The following is an 18204-nucleotide window of genomic DNA, read 5'->3' as shown; positions in this document are numbered from 1 at the left end:
TCCGTCTCAAAAAAAAAAAAAAAAAAAAAAAAAAAAGATAGAATCTTGCTATGTTGCCCAGGCTGGTCTCAAACTCCTGGGCTCCTCAAGTGATACTTCTGTCTCAGCCTTCTGACTAGTTGAGCTTATAGGAACAATCCCCCGTGCTCTTTTTATGTTTTCAATATTCTATAGCTTTCTATTGTTGATTTAAAATGCATTTTACTTTTTTTTTAAAGTGCATCCTGCTGTTGACAAGTGTTTAAACAGGTATGATTTCACAGATTTTTAAAAATGATATGTTAACTAAGTGGATAGAGAGAATAGAAACTAGTATCTGTTTAGTGTTCTAGTCTGTGCTAGACACCATATTACCTGCTTCACATTTATCATCTCATGTCATCTTCACACAGCTTTACAAATTATTTGTGCTATTATTGTTTTGTTAATGATTAGGCACCTCTGGTTGAAAGAGGTTGAAATGTTGGCTCATGCTTCCATAGTTAACAGGTTGCCAATCAGTGATCTGATAAGCATCCTGACTGGCTTTTCAAATCACTTTGCACATAAGCATAGATGGATAGGGACGTATGCAGCAATGGGATCAAGGTACTGGTTTAAATCACATCAGTTCAGAAAGTCACATTTTGTTATATATTAACTCTCTTTAGAGTGTTCCTTAGAAGCCTGGCTACTCCAAAAGTTTGTCCTAATATGTTTGGAATTTATAGTCGTAACCAGTACCTGTTTTTTTGTTTTTGTTGTTCGACCATCAAAGTTTTGAAGGTAGATATGAGTTATCTGTGGCCAAAGGACCCTAGGTTTTTCATAAGCAAGACCAGGTCAGTCTAAGAGAGAAATCATTTTACTGTGCATGAAAATACCTACATATAGTCTATGTTATATTAGCTATATTTAGCATATACTGAAAGCCTATTTCGAATTCATTTCTCCACTTACTGACTACCCAGTTTGGTTTTCTCTTTGAGTACCCTGCCTAGTTCGATGAAGCTTTTTCTTGTTTTCTGGATTTATTTTTTTCTTTTTATGATATTTAAATAATATTTTCTTGATTCCTTTTTACTTTCTCTTCTGCATTGCTTAGGGTTGATTACTTTCTATTATTGTTTTCATGTGTGGTAGCTAAATATTCCCCATTTTCCTATAGACAAAATCAGAAGGGCACAGAATTTCAGAATTTTAAGAGATCCTGGAGACTAGACAAAATATCCTCTAGTACTTGAATCTGTGTTTACCATCCTGATTAAGTGGTCGTTCAGGTGGAGAATCTGAAACTCAAAGAGATGAAATTATTCAGTTGGATATAGTAAATGGCAGAAATGAGATTTGCACTCAGGTTTCTTAATTCAAAACCCAATCTTCTTATACATCATTTTGTCATCGAGTGTTTTTATAACAGAAAGAGGGAGTGGCTCTAGTGAACGCAGTGGAAGAGGATGAGAATGGAATGAGCTGTTGAATTCAATGAAAGTGGATAAGAATGGAATTTGCAGGGCACAAGGAAATTTGAAGAGAAACAAACACTTAAGAAGTTGGAAACACAGGGTGTTGGGAGTTATCAAGAAAGGCATATTAAAATAGGGTATTCAAGGAGTTCTGAAAAGGCTGATGCCTTTTTGTTTGTTTAACTGGAGGAACTGCCAAACTTTAAAGTTTTTATTGAAAAATGTTAAAAGAATTTGAGCCACTGGAAAGAGTCTCTGGAGTGTATAGGAATGTGGTATCATCTTCTTCCGCCCAAGCTTACAGAGGGGTTAGAACACCTCGTGAATTAGGAAGCTGGAGATTGCTTAAGTACATAGATCTGTGACCCAGGGTGGATGTAATTTTTTTTCTGCCTTTTTTCTCAATTCTCTCATGTACCTGTAGGTTAGGGCAAAGGTAGGAGTGGTTGGTAAATCGGTAATGAAGCTTCAGTTGCATAGTTGGTAACATCCCTATGCTTGGAGTGGTTGACTGAGACTTACTTACTTTGCAGCAGCAGAGGAATAGTGAACTCCTAATCTCAGTTACTTTAGCTTGTCTTTTTAGGAATCTGGGCTTTCCTAGGCTTAAGGTGCAGATTGGATACTGCCATGGATCCCTGCAGAAGAGGGCTCCAGAAGTGGGAGCCTATGGGAAGGAAGATAACTAGATAGTAATAAATGAAATGGAGCTATAACTATTCAGTAGGGAGACTTTTCCCGTAGTCTCTCTTGGTTGTCGAGTGTCTATGAAGGTTTTTAATCTTGCTGGGTTTTGTGGACCTGAATAAGGCAGGATCTATATAATAACAGTAATTGGATTTTATAATTTTTAATGTTTTAATCTTCTGTGAAGAATAATCCCAATAACAACGTAAACCTTTGTATTTTGATTTTTGTACACTCAGCTTTCAAACATGTCTAGTGTTTCAGGGGGCTCCGTGTAGTGTTCCAGGGTAAATAGAATCAATGGGCACTGTTTACATGCTGAAGATCCACGACTCCCATTTTCCAGTGACACAGATTAGTGTTTGAATCGAAATAGATAATGGAGAAGAGACAGTGCATTTTCTACCTTTTTTTACGTTATCAGGTTTATTCCAGTTCAGTAGCAACAGTTCTGTCAGATATCATTTGGATTTTCAGTTGAGTTTTTAGAGTAGATAATTTGTAAGGACAAAGTGTTGTCTGGCTGTGCCATTGTATTGTCTGTCAGTATTTGTTACGGGTTTAAGGGTGAGTGTTCGTTGGATATTTCATAGTTTGGGAGAGGTGGAGGCAGAAATAGGGAACTAAAATGTTTTTTAAAACAGAGGCCATGTCTAAATTACATCGAGAAAGATTATTTAATGTACAGGTAACTGACCTTCCTCAGACTTTGTTTTACCATTTTTTGGGAGGGGACATGGATGTATAGACTGACAGTTTTTGTTTTGTTTTAAGAAATGAACCTGCTCATTTTTGTTGTATCTTTTTCCTCTGTAGGCGTCTCTTCAAACCGGTTGTTTTTGTTAAGCCTGTGCCAGAGCGTGATTCTGATTCTGATTCTGATTTTGCGGTAAGGTACTCACTTGTGATATTAAATTCTCACTCTGAATCTCATTTTGTATATTATTATTTTCTAAAATTTAGCAGTTGTCCACCTAACATTGTTTTATGGTTGTATTCAAAATTTTATTAGTAACCATTTGAAAGAAATAAGAGGGGTTAATTTTTATTTTGTTTAGTTGGCAAATAAGAAATAGTTGATAAATACTTTGAGAGTTGGGATCTGAAAAATATGGGCTAGAAAATATATACTGACAGAAAAATTATGTTAGAGAATGCTTTCTTGTAATAGAGGAAATAGGAATTATGGTTTAGGCTTATTTGAGTCAGTGTCTTTATTTTGAGTTATAAATAATATGAGTAATAATACTTCTGTTTAAATGTATGTTTAATAGATTAGATGACTTATTATAGGAATCATGGAATCACCCTATTACACATAGCGTATAGTTTCTTTTAATTTATTGTACACTTACTTTGATATCATACTGTTTTTGCAGTGTGCTATTTCTTTATTTTTACCTTTGGTTCTATAATTAGACTAAAAGAATACCACAAATTGTCGAAATTTAACTAGACATGGTAACATGTGCCTCTAGTCCCAGCCATTCAAGAGATGAAGCTAGGAGAATTGCTTGAGCCCATGCAAGACCTTATCTCTAATTAACAAAAAAATTGTGTGAGATTAGAAATTTAAGTTCTCTTCTGAAATCTGTATTACAAAGGGTTTACATTGTGTTTTCTAATTCTTTTTATAATTAAGAATATACTTTAAACTCTTCAAAAAATTGAAGAATATACATTTTGTTAAAAAAATAACCTGTTTGATAAGCAGAGACTCTTCATATTCTTATGGTAAGATTTTAATTTCACAAGGTTTTCGCATTATAATTTAAAAAATATCCACTCAGGGTCATTGTATCTCATTCTAAACTTCAAATTTCAGAGGCTTTTGTTCTTTGTTCTTGAAAAAGTAATTTTAAAGCTTGTACATTACTATGAGCCACTTGAAATAGAGAACATATTTATATATGTCCTGGAATACCTAGAATAAGATCTTGCATGTAAGAAACTTTGTAATCGTTTTAATGGGAATAAACAAATGGGCAAATGGGCTTTTATATAACACAATGTTATAGTTAACAAATATGCATAATATAGCTAATAATTAAATCTGTTAAATTTCTGGAATGTTTTCAGTTTATCTTCCTTCTAAGGTCGACAGTGTGTAAATTTACGTGACTTATGTTTAGAAAATACATCATATGGAAGAAAATAAATATGACAAAAGATGGATAGGAATTGGAAAGGATGTTTTCTAATATCTTCCAACTGGAAGCTTGGATTAGGATTTTAGATTAAATTTTCTTAAACTTTTAAGGCCCCAATCATATTCTATTAAATATATATATTTTCAAGGCATACATTACTCTTTGAAATTGTGAATAAAAATTTTTTCTCCAGGTGGAAAGTGGATGGAACTTTATTTTTTTCTTTCTCTCTCTCTGTAGTAAGAATGTTTCAGCTTTCAGATGGATGATCATGTTTAACTCCTGGATGACTTATTTTATAGTAAATAAATTAAACTCTTTGTTATATAAGTATTGACACAAAACAAATTGTAGAGTAAATGCTAACGAGTATTATTTGGCTTATATTACGAACTCAAGCTTTTCTTTTAAGTTCACGTTTGATCGACTGGTCATGTCTCTCTTTTTGTTTGTTTCTCTGTCCTTCTTCTTTGTTTACAAATGATTTGCCTCAGTCTTAACTTTTTCCTTGCAGAACATGTCCTTAGTGTCTGTTTTTTCATTTCACCTCTGTTTCTGTTATCAGCATACTTATTACAGCTTTCTCTTTAGCAGCTCTGTGTGGCTTGCATTCATCAATCATTGCTCTATAAGGTGGTTGGTTGTCTTGTTCTCTCTTCTTTGGAAGGAGCTGAAGTCATACAATAATTTTTTCTTAGCTTTTAACACAGAGAATGTAAGCAACTTGTACTGTTTCCAATGCCAACCCATTTAAATATAGTACTACTAAAAACCACAGGCTCACGTTTTTTTCCCACAAAATGTAATTCACACAGATAGATATAATGCATAGATATTTTGAAAAATAATGTGGTTAATTTACTTTTATATTATTATTCTTATTCAGTGATACCCTGAATTACATATGAGTAAATTTTTGTCCTAGGTTGTTGTGGATAGGAAAAGAAACGAATGAGTATCATAGTATTTATGTAATAATCAACTAGGGTTGAAAGGAGTGACATTTTGAGACTATCTGTACCACCAATCATAATCATCACGGCATTAGAATATGTGGATAAGTAAATGGCAGACTCGAGATTTGGATCTACATATGAGTGACTTCAAAACCTGTACATTTTGTGTTAGATCACGTCGTAATGGTGGCTGTTGTAATTATTTTAACTTGCTGCATGTTATTCTTAAACCGATTGTGTTTTTCTTCTAGATTACTGAAAAACCAAGTGAAATAAGGAGGATTCGTTGTGAAGATTCTTTACAAAATTGTAAGCTGTTTGAGCCTTTCTGTTATCTTATTTACTGATTCTTCTTTTTTCTTTTCCCTTTTTTTTTTTTTTTTTTAAATTTTAAGACACAGTCTCACACTTTCTGCTGCCCAGGCTGGATTGCAATGGCACAGTCTTGGCTCATTGCAACTTCCATCTCTTGGAATCAAGTGATTCTCCTGCGTCCACCTCCCTACCACACCTAGCTAATTTTTGTATTTTTACTAGAGATGGGGTTTCACCATGTTGGCCAGGCTGGTCTCGATCTCCTGACCTCAAGTGATTCTGCGTCCCAAAGTGCTGGGATTACAAGCTTTAGCCACCATGTCCAGCCTGCATGTTTATTTTTATAAAGATAGAATCTTGCTATGTTGCCCAGGCTGGTCTTAAACTACTGGGCTTCTTAAGTGATACTACTGTCTCAGCTTTCTGAGTAGCTGAGATTATAGGAACAAGCCACTGTGCCCTTTTATGTTTTTAATATTCTATCCTGTCTTTGTCTATACTAGTCTTTGTTACCCTTGGGCATCAGAGATATATGTTTTGTTGATATTAGTTATTCAAATGAGATAAACATGAATATACATACATTCACTTTGTTTTTCAAGGAGCTAACTTTTAGATCAAATAGCAATTTAATAAGAATTCTTTAACGAAAAACGTGATACTTCAAACCAGACCATATTGGAAAAAAAATAATTTGAAATAATTAATTGACTCCCAAACAGTTTATTTTCAGTGAATATTGGAGTGCGTTTGTAATGTAAAAGCTTATTCATATCTAATCTTTGTAGCAACATTATTTTGTATAAGTATGTCAAATTCGATCATTTATTATATTTTTGATGAGGTTTGTATATTATATCTTCTGGCCATGAGCGAGTGAAGAAAATTTCTGAAGGTTAAACTAGAGGATACAAGAAATGTAGGCACATTATTATACCATGTGGGTATGAGAAATAAAGAATATTATATACTAGGATTCACCAAACCTATATCCAAGCTGATCATTCTGGGACACTTCCACTGAGGAGTTGTCATAGTCATTGTGTACCTGCTCAATTATCAGGCAAGTAGAAGGGCATGATGAATATTTGTAGTATAATGGTATAAATCCCTCTGATGTCTTGCATGAAAGACATGACATGCAGGAGCATTTACCACCTGCCTTGACATTGATAACCAGGCGTATGAGTTGCTCCGCTGATTTTAGATCACATTTTTTCCTCATCACTTGGCATATCCACATGCATAATGACACTATTTTATTGTGGTAATAGACATATAAAGAATAATATCACGTTTGAAATTGTAAGTGTATGTTTCATGACACCTGTAATTCTGTTCTCTTCAGTGTATTTCTGTCATGTTCCTGTTCCAAGACACAAAGTATGAAACATCAAAGCCTATGCTAATACAGGCAGGGGGATAAAGCTTGATGCTAACACTGCATGAATGTATGGTTCACTTTATCCTATTTACATATGATTGATTATGTATCCCTTTTTCTTTTCAGTGTCTTTTCTGAAACAACCAACCTTGAGGGTAAATACACTCTCATTTATATTTTTAATTATTAACTCTATAGTCTATGAAATATACTTAATGTATTGATTATTTTGTTTGAAATCCCATTCAGGCTACAAGAGACAAGAAAACATCTGTTTTAGTGAAAGTCAGAGAAATAAATGATGGAAAGAAATCTTGGACAGGTAATTTTGCAATACACATATAATGTCATGTTCACTCAAGGTTGAAGAGAACTTCTGTTTTCTGAATAAATCAGCAGAAGGCTTAGTGAAGCTGCACATTCTGATTGAGCAGGCCTGGGATTCTGCATTAGTAATAATTTCTTGGTTGACGCTGATACTGTTGCTCCTTGGCCTTGATCTGAGTAGTAAGATAGACTTCCCTACGTTGAAATTGGGAAGAAGAACCGTTAAGGAGCAGTTGAAGACATACCAGACTCAGGGCACAGCATAATTTTGCTTTAATTCTACAGCATGTTTTCATCAAGAGGGAAAAGAGAAAGATATGAAGTGATAGAAAGTATAGACATCAGAGTATATCACAAAAAGCAGCGGGAAGAAGTGATCGTAATAACCCATAAACACTGTAGAACAACAACTAAGGACACCACTGGTGGAGGAATTACTTTCCTTAAGGAAGAGAGATTGTGAGGCAGGAAGGAGGGAAAAGAAGAAGTTATTCATGTAATTTTGGGGATTCTGCTGAGGAAACTTGAGTGAACTCCCGTCAGAGGCATTTAGAATATTTGTATAAAAGGAGATTTGACTGTCGCTGCTCCAGGAAGTACAGGAAGCAGAATGACTGCTGAAATTCAGATAAACCACACTTGACTCTACTCCTCTTTGCTACTGTTAGGCAACAGAGATACATGGTTTTTTTTAGTTATAAAAATGAGATAAACTTGAATATGAATACATGGTCTTTGTTGTTTAAGGAGCTAACTCTTGGAAAAAATAGCTATTTAATGAAAATTCTTCAGAAAATAATATGAGACTTCAAACAAGACTTTTAGAAATAAAAGTATTGTTGAATTCATTAATTTCCTCTAAAATGGGGTTTTTCAATGAATATTGGAATGATTTTCAAATGTAAAAGCGCATTAATATCTAACGCTTGTCTCACTTTTATTCTGTAGAATTATGTCAAAATTGAAAATTGATGATATTTTTATTGAGGTTTTTATATAATACCTTGTTGTCATGAGTGGATCATGAAACTTTCGGAAAGCTAAACAACAGGATATGAGAAACGCAGGCTAATGATTAACACCACATGGATGTGAGAAATAGTGAATATTATTTACTGGGATTCACCAAACATATCCTAGCTGATCAATTAGGGACACTTCCATTGAAGAGACGTGAAGTGTACATTCAACTGAAGTGTCATTGTAATTGTATACCTTTCCAGTTATTGGGCAAGTGAAAGAGCATGATGAATGTTTGTAGTATAATGATATAAATCCTTCCAATATCTTGCATGAAAGATATGCGGGAGTATGTACCGCCTGCTTTGACATTGATTCACAGGTGTATGAGTTGCTCCTCTGATTTTAGATCACATTGGTCCTCATCGCTCATCATATCCACATTGCTATTGATACTCACTTATTTTATAAATATATATACGACAAATTACATGGTGTTTGAAATTGTAAGTGTATATATTGTGAAACTTGTATTCTTGTTTTCTTCAGGGTGTTTCTGTCATCTTCCTGTCCCGAGACGCACAGTATAAAATATCGAAGCCTGCACTAATAGAGGCAGGAAAATACAGGTTGATGCTAACACTGCATCAATGTATGGATATCTTTATCATATTTACATATGATTTATTATGTATCCCTTTTTCTTTTCAGTGTCTTCTCAGAAACAACTGGACTTGAAGGTAATTACACTCTCATTTCTATTTTGAACTATTATCTGTGTAGTCTATGAAATATACTTTATGTGTTGATTATTTTGCTTCAAATCCCATTCAGGCTACAAGTGACAAGAAAGATTCTGTTTCGAATATAGCCACGGAAATAAAGGATGGACCAAAACCTGGGACAGGTAATTTTGCAATACACATTTAATGTCAGGTTCATGCAAGATAGAAGGGAACTTCCCTTCCTAAATAAATCAGGAGGGGGCTAATTGAAACTGTACACTCTGTTTCAGGAAGCCTGTTTCTGCATTGTAGTAAGTTATTTGGTGCCATTGATGCTGCTGGTCCTTGTCCGTGATCTGAGTAGTACAATTATAAACTTTTCTACGTTGATATTAAATAGAAGAACCTCTGAAGAGCAAGTCAAGACATAGCAAGCTCAAGGGACAGCATAATTTTGCTTTAATTCTACAGCAGGTTTTCTTCAGGAAGGAAAGGAAAAAGAGATGTAGTAATAGAGGTGATAGACATTAGGTTGTATTGCTGGAACCAGAGGGAAGAAGTGATCGTAGTAACCCATAAACACTGTAGAACAACAACTAAGGACACCACTGGTGGAGGAATTACTTTCCTTAAGGAAAAGAGATTGTGAGGCAAGAAGGAGGGAAAAGAAGAAGTTATTCATGTAATTTTGGGGATTCTGCTGAGGAAACCTGGGTGAACTCTCTTCAGATGCATACAGAATATTGTGTAAAAGAATATTTGATTGTGGCTCCTCCGGGAACTACTGGAAGCAGAAAGAGTGCTGGAATTGAGATAAACCATACTGACTCATTGCTCCTCTTTGTTACTGTTGGGCAACAGAGATAAATTTTTCTATTTTAGGTACAAAATGAGATAAACTTGAATATGTATATATTGCCTTTGTTGTTCAAGGAGGTAACTCTTGGAAAAAATAGCTATTTAATAAAAATTCTTCAGAAAATAATATGGTAGTTCAAAGAAGACTTTTATAGGTAAAAGTATTGTTGAATTCATTAATTTAGTCTAAAATGGATTTTTTCAATGCATATTGGAGTGATTTTTGAATGTAAATGCATATTAATATGTAATGCGGCAGTTTTATTTTGTTGGAATATGTCAAAACTGATAATTGATGATACTTTTTATTGAGGTTTTAATATAATACCTTGTTGTCATGAGTGGGTCATGAAACTTTCGGAAAGCTAAACAACAGGGTATGAGAAACGCAGGCTAATTATTACACCACATGGACGTGAGAAATAATGAAAATTATTTACTGCGATTCACCAAACATATATCGAAGCTGATCAGTTAGGGACACTTGCACTGAAGAGACGTAAAGTGTACATTCAAATGAAGTGTCATTGTAATTGCGTACCTTCTCAGTTATTGGGCAAATGAAAGAGCATGATGAATGTTTGTAGTACAATGGTATAAATCCTTCTGATGTCTTGCATGAAAGATGTGCGGGAGTATGTACCACATGCTTTGACATTGATTCCCAGGTGTCTGAGTTGCTCCTCTGATTTTAGATCACCATTGGTCCTCATCACTAAGGATATCCACATTGCTATTGATACTCTCTTATTTTAGAAATAGAAATATGGCAAATTATATTATGTTGGAATTTGTGAAGCCTATATTCCTGTTTTCTTCAGTTTGTTTCTGTCATGTTACTGTCCGAAGACACAAAGTATAAAACATCAAAGTCTACACTAATAGAGGCAGGAAAATACAGGTTGATGATAACACTGCATGAATGTATGGATAATTTATCATATTTACATATGATATATTATGTATCCCTTTTTCTTTTCAGTGTCTTCTCAGAAACAACTGGCCTTGAAGGTAATTACACTCTCATTTGTATTTTGAAGTATTAACTGTATAGTCTGTGAAAATACTTTATGTGCTGATTATTGTGCTTCAAATCCCATTCAGGCTACAAGTGACAAGAAAGATTCTGTTTCGAATATAGCCACAGAAATAAAGGATGGACCAAAATCTGGGATAGGTAATTTTGCAATACACATTTAATGTCATGTTCACTCACGATAGAAGGGAACTTCCATTCCCAAATAAATTAGAAGGGGGCTCATTGAAACTGCATACTCTGATTCAGGAAGCCTGAGATTCTGCATTTTTAATAAGTTATCTGGTGCCACTTGTGCTGCTGGTGCTTGTCCGTGATCTTAGTAGTACGATTATAAACTTCTTTATGTCAAAATAAAATAGAAGGACCTCTGAAGAGCAATTCAAGACATAGCAAGCTCAGGGGACAGCATAATTTTGCTTTAATTCTACAGCAGGTTTTCTTCAGGAAGGAAAGGAAAAAGAGATGTAGTAATAGAGGTGATAGACATTAGGTTGTATTGCTGGAACCAGAGGGAAGAAGTGATTGTAATAACCCATAAACATTGTAGAATGAGAGAACTAATGAGACCACTGATGTAATAATTATTTTCTCCAAGGAAGAGGGATTGTGAGGCAGCAAGGAGGGAAAAGAAAAGGTTATGTATGTAATTTAGGGGTTTCTGCTGAGGAAACGTGAGTGAACTCACTTTGGATTTATATAGAATATTTGTGTAAAAGAAGATTTGATTTTGGCTGCTCCAGAAACTACTGGAAACAAGAAAGAGTGCTAGAATTGGGATAAACCAGGGTGACTCATTACTCCTCTTTGTTGCTATTAGGCATCAGAGATAGATGTTTTGTTGATTTTAATTATTAAAAACAAGATAAACTTGAATATGAATACATTGGCTCCGTTGGTCAAGGAGCTAACTCTTGGATAAAATAGCTACTTAATGAAATTTCTTTAGAGGATAACATGATACCTCAAAGAAGAGCATTTTAGAAACAAAAATTATGTTGAACTCATTCAGTGACTCCAAAATGGTTATTTTCAATGAATATTGGATTGATATCTGAATATAAAAGCTTATTATTATCTAATACTTGTAGCGTTTTATTTAGTAGAAGTATGTCAAAACTGATAAAGGATGATACTGTTTATTGAGGCTTATGTGTCTTACCGTGTTGTATGAGTGTGTGAAGAAACTTTCAGAAAGCTCAAGTAGAGGATTCTCTAAATGTAGGAAAGTCATTATACCACATGGGTGTCAGAAATAATGAATATTATCTACAGGTATTCACCAAACTTATATCCAAGCTGATCTATTTAGGACCCTTCCCTGTAGAGACATGAAGTATACATTCAACTGAACTGTCATTATAATTGGGTACCTTCTCAGTTGTCCGGCAAGTTAAACAGCATGATGAATATTTGTAGTACAATGGTATAAATTCTTTTCATGTGTTGCATGAAAGACATGTGGGAGTAGTACTACTTGCTTTGACATTGATTCCCAGGTGTATGAGTTGCTTCTCTGATTTTAGATCATATTGGTCCTCATCACTTGGCATATCCACATTGCTGTTGACACTGAGTATTTTAGAAATAGACACATGACAGGTTTGAGCCACCACACCTGACTACTTTTTGTATTTTTAGTACAGACGGGGTTTCACCATGTTGGCCAGCCTGGTCTCGATCTCCTGACCTCAAGTGATCCGCCGGCCTCTGCCTCCACCTCCCAAAGTGCTGGGATTACAGGCGCGAGCCACCACAAGCAGCCTGAATGATTATTTTTATAAAGATAGAATCTTACTGTGTTGCCCAGGCTGGTCTCAAACTCGTGGGCTACTCAAGTGATACTTTGTCTCAGCCTTCTGACTAGCTGAGAGTATAGGAACAAGCCCCTGTGCTCTTGTATGTTTTCAGTATTCTGTGGTTTTCTATTGTTGGCTTAAAATATATTTTACTTTTTTTAAAGTGCATCCTGCTGTTGACGAGCATTTAAACAGGTATGATTTCACAGATTTTTTTAAAGTGATACGTTAACTAAGTGAATAGAGAGAATAGAAACTAGTATCCGCTTAGTGTTCTAATCTGTACTAGACACCAGATTACCTGCTTCACATGTATCGTCTCATGTCATCTTCACACAGCTTTACAAAGTATTTGTGCTGTTATTGCTTTCTTACTGATTAGGGAACTTTGGTTAAAATAGGTTGAAATTTTGGCTCATGATTCCATAGTTTATAGGTAGCCAACCCATGATTTTACAATCATCCTGCCAGGCTTTTCAGATCACTGCACCTAAGCATAGATGGAAAGAGATGAATGCAGCAATGGGATCGAGGTACTGGTTTAAATTAGACTAATTTCGAAAGTCGCATTTTGTTATATATTAATTCTCTTTATAGTGTTTCTTAGAAGCTTCGCTACTCCAAAAATTTGTCCTAATATGTTTGGAAATTACACTAGTAACCAGTACGTGTTTTTTTTTGTTTAACAATCAATGTTTTGAAGGCAGATATCAGTTATCTGCGGCCAAAGAACTGTAGGTTTTACATAAGCAAGACCATGTCCGTCCAAGAGAGAAATCATTTTAGTGTACATGGAGAATATCTACATATAGTCTATGTTATATTAACTATATTTAGCATATATTGAAAGCATATTTCTATTTCTCCACTTACTGACTACCCAGTTTGGTTTTGTCTTTGAGTACACTGCCTAGTTCGATGAAGCTTTTTCTTGTTTTCCGGAATTATTTTTTTCTTTCTATGAAATTTAAATAATATTTTCTAGATTTCTTTTTACATTCTCTTCTGCATTGCTTAGGGTTTATTACTTTCTATTATTGTTTTCACGTATGGTAGCTAAATATTCCCCATTTTCCTATAGACAAAATCAGAAGGGCACAGAATTTCAGAATTTTAAGAAATCCTGGAGACTAAACAAAATACCCTCTGTTAGTTGAATCTATGTTTAACATCCTGATTAAGTGGTTGTTCAGCTGGAGAATCCGAAACTCTAAGAGATGAAATTATTCAGTTGGATATAGTAAATGTCAGAAATGAGATTTACACCCAGATTTCTTAATTTAAAATGCAGTCTTCTTTTACATCATTTTGTCCATTGAATGTTTTTATAACAGAAAGTGGGAGTGGCTCTAGTGAACACAGTGGAAGAGTATGAGAATGGAATGAGTGTTGAACTCAATGAAAGTGGATAAAAATAGAATTTGCAGGGTGCAGCTAAATTTGAAGAGAAACAAACACTTAAGTAATTGAAAACACATGATGTTGGGATTTATTAAGAAAGACATATTAAAATAGGGCATTCAAGGAGTTCTGAAAAGGCTGCTGCCTTTTGTTTCTTTAACTGGAAGAATTGCCAAACTTTAAAGTATTTTTTGAAAAATGTTAAAAGAATTTGAACCACTGGAAAGAGTCTCTGGAGCAAATATGAATGTGGTATCTTCTTCCACCCAAGCTTACAGAGGGCTTAGAACCCCTCACGAACGAGTGATCTGGAGATTGCTTAAGTACAGATATCTGTGACCCAGGGTGGATATCATTTTTTTTTTTTTTTTTTTTTTTTTTTTTTTTTTTCTTTTTTTTTTTTTTTTTTTGCCTGTTTGTTCAATTCTCTCATGTACCTGTAGGTTAGGTCAAAGGTAGTATTGGTTGGTAAATCGGCAATGAAGCTTCACTTGGGTGGTTGGTAACATCCCTATGTTTGGGGTGTTTGACTGAGACTTAATTACTTTCCAGCAGCAGAGGAATAGAGAACTCCTATCTCAATTACTATAACTTGTCTTTTTAGGAATCTGGGCTTTCCTAGGCTGAAGGTGTAGATTGGATACTGCCATGGATCCCTGCATAAGAGGGATCCAGAAGTGGGAGCCTATTGGAAAGAAGATATTTAGATAGTAATTAATGAAATGGAGCTATAACTATTCAGTCGGGAGACTTTTCCAGCAGTCTGTCTTGGGTGTCTGAGTGTCTGTGAAGATTTTTTATCTTTCTGGTTTTTGTGGACCTGAATAAGGCAGGATTTATATAATAGTAATTGGATTTTATAATTTTTAATGCTTTAATCTTCTGTGAAGGATATTTCCAATAACAACGTAAACCTTTGTATTTTGATTTTTGTTCGCCCAGCTTTCAAACATGTCTAGAGTTTCCGGGGGCTCCGTGTAGTCTTCTAGGGTAAACAGAATTACTGGGCACTATTTACATGCTGAAGATCCACGATTCCCATTTTCTAGTTACACAGATTAGCCTTTGAATCAGAAATAGTTAATGGAGAAGAGACAGTGCATTTTCTACCTTGTTTTAAATTGTCAGGTTTATTCCAGTTCCATAGCAAAAGTTCTGTCAGATATCAATTGGATTTTCAGTTTAGCTTTTAGGGTAGATCATTTGTAAGGGAAAGTATTGCCTGACTGTGCCATTGTATTGCCTGTCAGTATTTGTTATGGGTTTAAGGGTGAGGGTTCATTGGGCATTTCATAGGTAAGGTGGAGGCAGAAATAGGGAACTAAAATGTTTTCTAAAACAGAGGCCGTATCTAAATTATATCAAGAAATATTATTTAATGTACAGGTAACTGACCTTCCTCAGACTTGGTTTTACCATTTTTTGGGAGGGGACATGGATGTATAGACTGCCAGTGTTTGTTTTGTTTTAAGAAATGAACCTGCTCATTTTTGTTGTATCATTTTGCCCTTTAGGTGTCTCCAGAACCCAGATGGTGGTACAAAGCCTGTGCCAGAGGAAAAGTCTGATTCTGGTTCTGTGGTAAAGTACTCACTTGTGAAATTAATTTTCTCACCCTGAATCTCATTTTTTATATTATTATTTTTTAAATCTAGCTGTTGTCTACCCATCATTTTTTTATGTTTGTGTTAAAAACTTTATATTAGAGATAAACATTTCAAAGAAATAGGAAAGGTTAGTTTTTATTTTTTTCTATTTGGCAAAAAAAATAGTCGATAAATACTTTGAGAGTTTGGATCTGTAAGTAATAGGCTTGAAAATATATAGTGACAGAAAAATGATGTTAGAGAATGCTTTCTTGCAAGAGTCAATAGGAATTTTGGCCTAGGCTCATTTGAGTATGTGTCTTTACTTTGAGTTGTACATAATATGAGTATGAATTATAATACTTCTGTTTTTATTGAATCTTTAATAGATCAGATGACTTAGTATAAGAATCATGGAATCACCCTGTTACACATTGCATATAGTTTCTTTTAATTTCTCATACACTTATTTTGATAACATACAGTTTTTTACAGAGAGCTATTTCTTTATTTTTATCTTTGGTTCTATAATTAGACTAAAATAATATCAGAAATTGTGGAAATTTAACTAGACATGGTAACAGGTGCCTGTAGTCACAGCTATTCAAGAGATGATGCTAGGAGAATTGCTTGAGTCCAGGAGCTTAAGACCAAGCTTGGCAATATAGCAAGACCTTATCTCTAATTAAAAAATAAATTGTGGAGGGGATGCAAGATGGCCGAGTAGGAACAGCTCTGGACTGTAGTTCCCAGCAAGAGCACGGAGGGTGAGTGGTTGCCGCATTTCCAGATGGATTTTTATTGTCCACAGACCAGGAGATTCCTGTGCGGAGTAGCTCCACAGTTCTCCAACGTGGCTGTTTCAGCCGCCGCAGCAGGTCTCCACACAGGAAAACACTCACACGAGTTTGGAGTGCCATTTCAGTGGGCGACCGGAGCACCTGGGAGACAGAGTTGCCCGTTCAACTGATAAAAAGGGGACCAAAATAGGGAGCTAGGCTGGGAGATTCCTGGGTTAAAAAAAGAAACTTGAGTCTCTAGCGCCGCTGTTTCAGCTGGTGCAGTGGGTCTCCACACAAAATCTCACACAAATCCAGGCACCTTTCAACAGGCAACTGCAACTCCTGGGAGACAGAGTTGCCCATTCAACTGATAAAAAGGGGACTGAAACAGGGAGCCAGGCCAGGAGATTCCTGGGCGGAAAAGTGCCTCCAGCGTGGCTGTTTCAGCTGGTGCAGCAGGTTTCTGCACAAAATCTCACACAAATCCGGGCACCTTTCAACTGGCAACTGGAACACCTGGGAGACAGAGTCACCCATTCAACTGAAAAAAAAGGGGTCTGAGGCAGGGAGCCATGTGATCAGGCATGGCTGGTCCTATCCCTACAAAGACCAGCAATCTGAAATGCTCTGGATTTAGTTTCAAAGCAAGCACAGCTGAACCCGGGATGGTCCAGCTCTGTGGGGGAGGGGCGTCTGCCATTACCAAGGCAGTCCACCCCTACCGAGGTAGTCCACCATTGCTGAGGCAGTCTGCCATTGCTGAGATAGTCCACAATTACCGAGGCAGCCCATCATTGCTGAAGCAGTCCGCCATTACAGAGAGAGTCTGCCATTACAGAGGTGGGCCACCATTGCCGAGGCAGTTCTAACTACACTCCTATAAATAGGGCTGCAGGGAAGTTCACATGGCAGCTGGGCGGAGCCCACAGTAGCTCAGCAATGACTCTGCTGGCACACTGTGACTAGGCTGGCTCCTCGCTGGGCAGGGCATCCCTTAAAAAAGGCAGCAGCATGACAGAAACTTATAAATAAAGCCCTACCTTCCTGGGACACAGCACCTGGGGAAAAAAAAGGCTGTTATAAGTTCTGCTGCAGTAGACTTAAAACTACCTGCCCAGCAGCTCTGAATGGAACAATGGACCTTACAGCTCAGCACTTGAGCTCCTATAAAGGACAGATGGTCACCTCAAGCAGCTCCCTGACCCCATATATCCAAAGAGTCACCTCATAAAGGAGAGCTCAGACTGACATCTGGCAGATATCCTTCTGGGACAAAGATAGCAGAAGAAGAACCTAGTTGCACCCTTACTGTTCTGCAGCCACTGCAGGTGAGCCCCAGGCAAGCAGGGCCTGGAGTGGACCTACAGCAGTCCTGCAGCAGAGGGGCCTGACTGTTAGAAAGAAAACTAAGAAACAAAAAGAAATAAATTGATCATCAACAAACAGCACGTCCACTTAGAGACCCCATCTGAAAGGTACCAACTACAAAGACCAAAGGTAAATACATCCACAAGATGGGAAGAAACCAGTGCAAAAAGGATGAAAACACCCAAAACCAGAATGCCTCTCCTCCTCCAAGGGATCACAACTCCTCATCAGCAAGGGAACAAGGCTGGATGGAGAATGAGTCTGATGAATTGACAGAAACAGGCTTCAGAAGGTGGGTAATAAGAAACTTCTCTGAGTTAACAGAACATGTTCTAACCCAATGCAAAGAAACTAAGAACCTTGAAAAAACATTTGACTAAATGCTAATGAAAATAAACAGCTTAGAGAGGAATGTAAATGAATTA

At 36.1% G+C, this 18204-nt stretch overlaps 1 protein-coding gene across 1 annotated transcript in view; it reads left to right on the top strand.

The window, feature by feature from the left end:
* Window positions 1-2781: 2781 nt before the first annotated feature.
* LOC108281196 (ankyrin repeat domain-containing protein 36B-like) overlaps window positions 2782-18204 on the top strand; it is a 97526-nt gene continuing 82103 nt past the window's right edge. Inside the window, exons 1-10 of the mRNA XM_037727202.1 lie at window positions 2782-2820; window positions 5490-5547; window positions 7064-7092; window positions 7187-7259; window positions 8936-8964; window positions 9059-9131; window positions 10790-10818; window positions 10912-10984; window positions 12807-12837; window positions 15516-15624. Coding sequence (XP_037583130.1) covers window positions 2782-2820; window positions 5490-5547; window positions 7064-7092; window positions 7187-7259; window positions 8936-8964; window positions 9059-9131; window positions 10790-10818; window positions 10912-10984; window positions 12807-12837; window positions 15516-15624 — 543 coding nt within the window. The remainder of the gene's footprint in view (window positions 2821-5489; window positions 5548-7063; window positions 7093-7186; window positions 7260-8935; window positions 8965-9058; window positions 9132-10789; window positions 10819-10911; window positions 10985-12806; window positions 12838-15515; window positions 15625-18204) is intronic.

Source organism: Cebus imitator, unplaced genomic scaffold (assembly GCF_001604975.1).
Source record: "Cebus imitator isolate Cc_AM_T3 unplaced genomic scaffold, Cebus_imitator-1.0 Scaffold222, whole genome shotgun sequence".
In the NCBI taxonomy this organism is placed as follows: domain Eukaryota; kingdom Metazoa; phylum Chordata; class Mammalia; order Primates; family Cebidae; genus Cebus; species Cebus imitator.
This window is presented reverse-complemented; position numbering and strand designations above follow the sequence as displayed.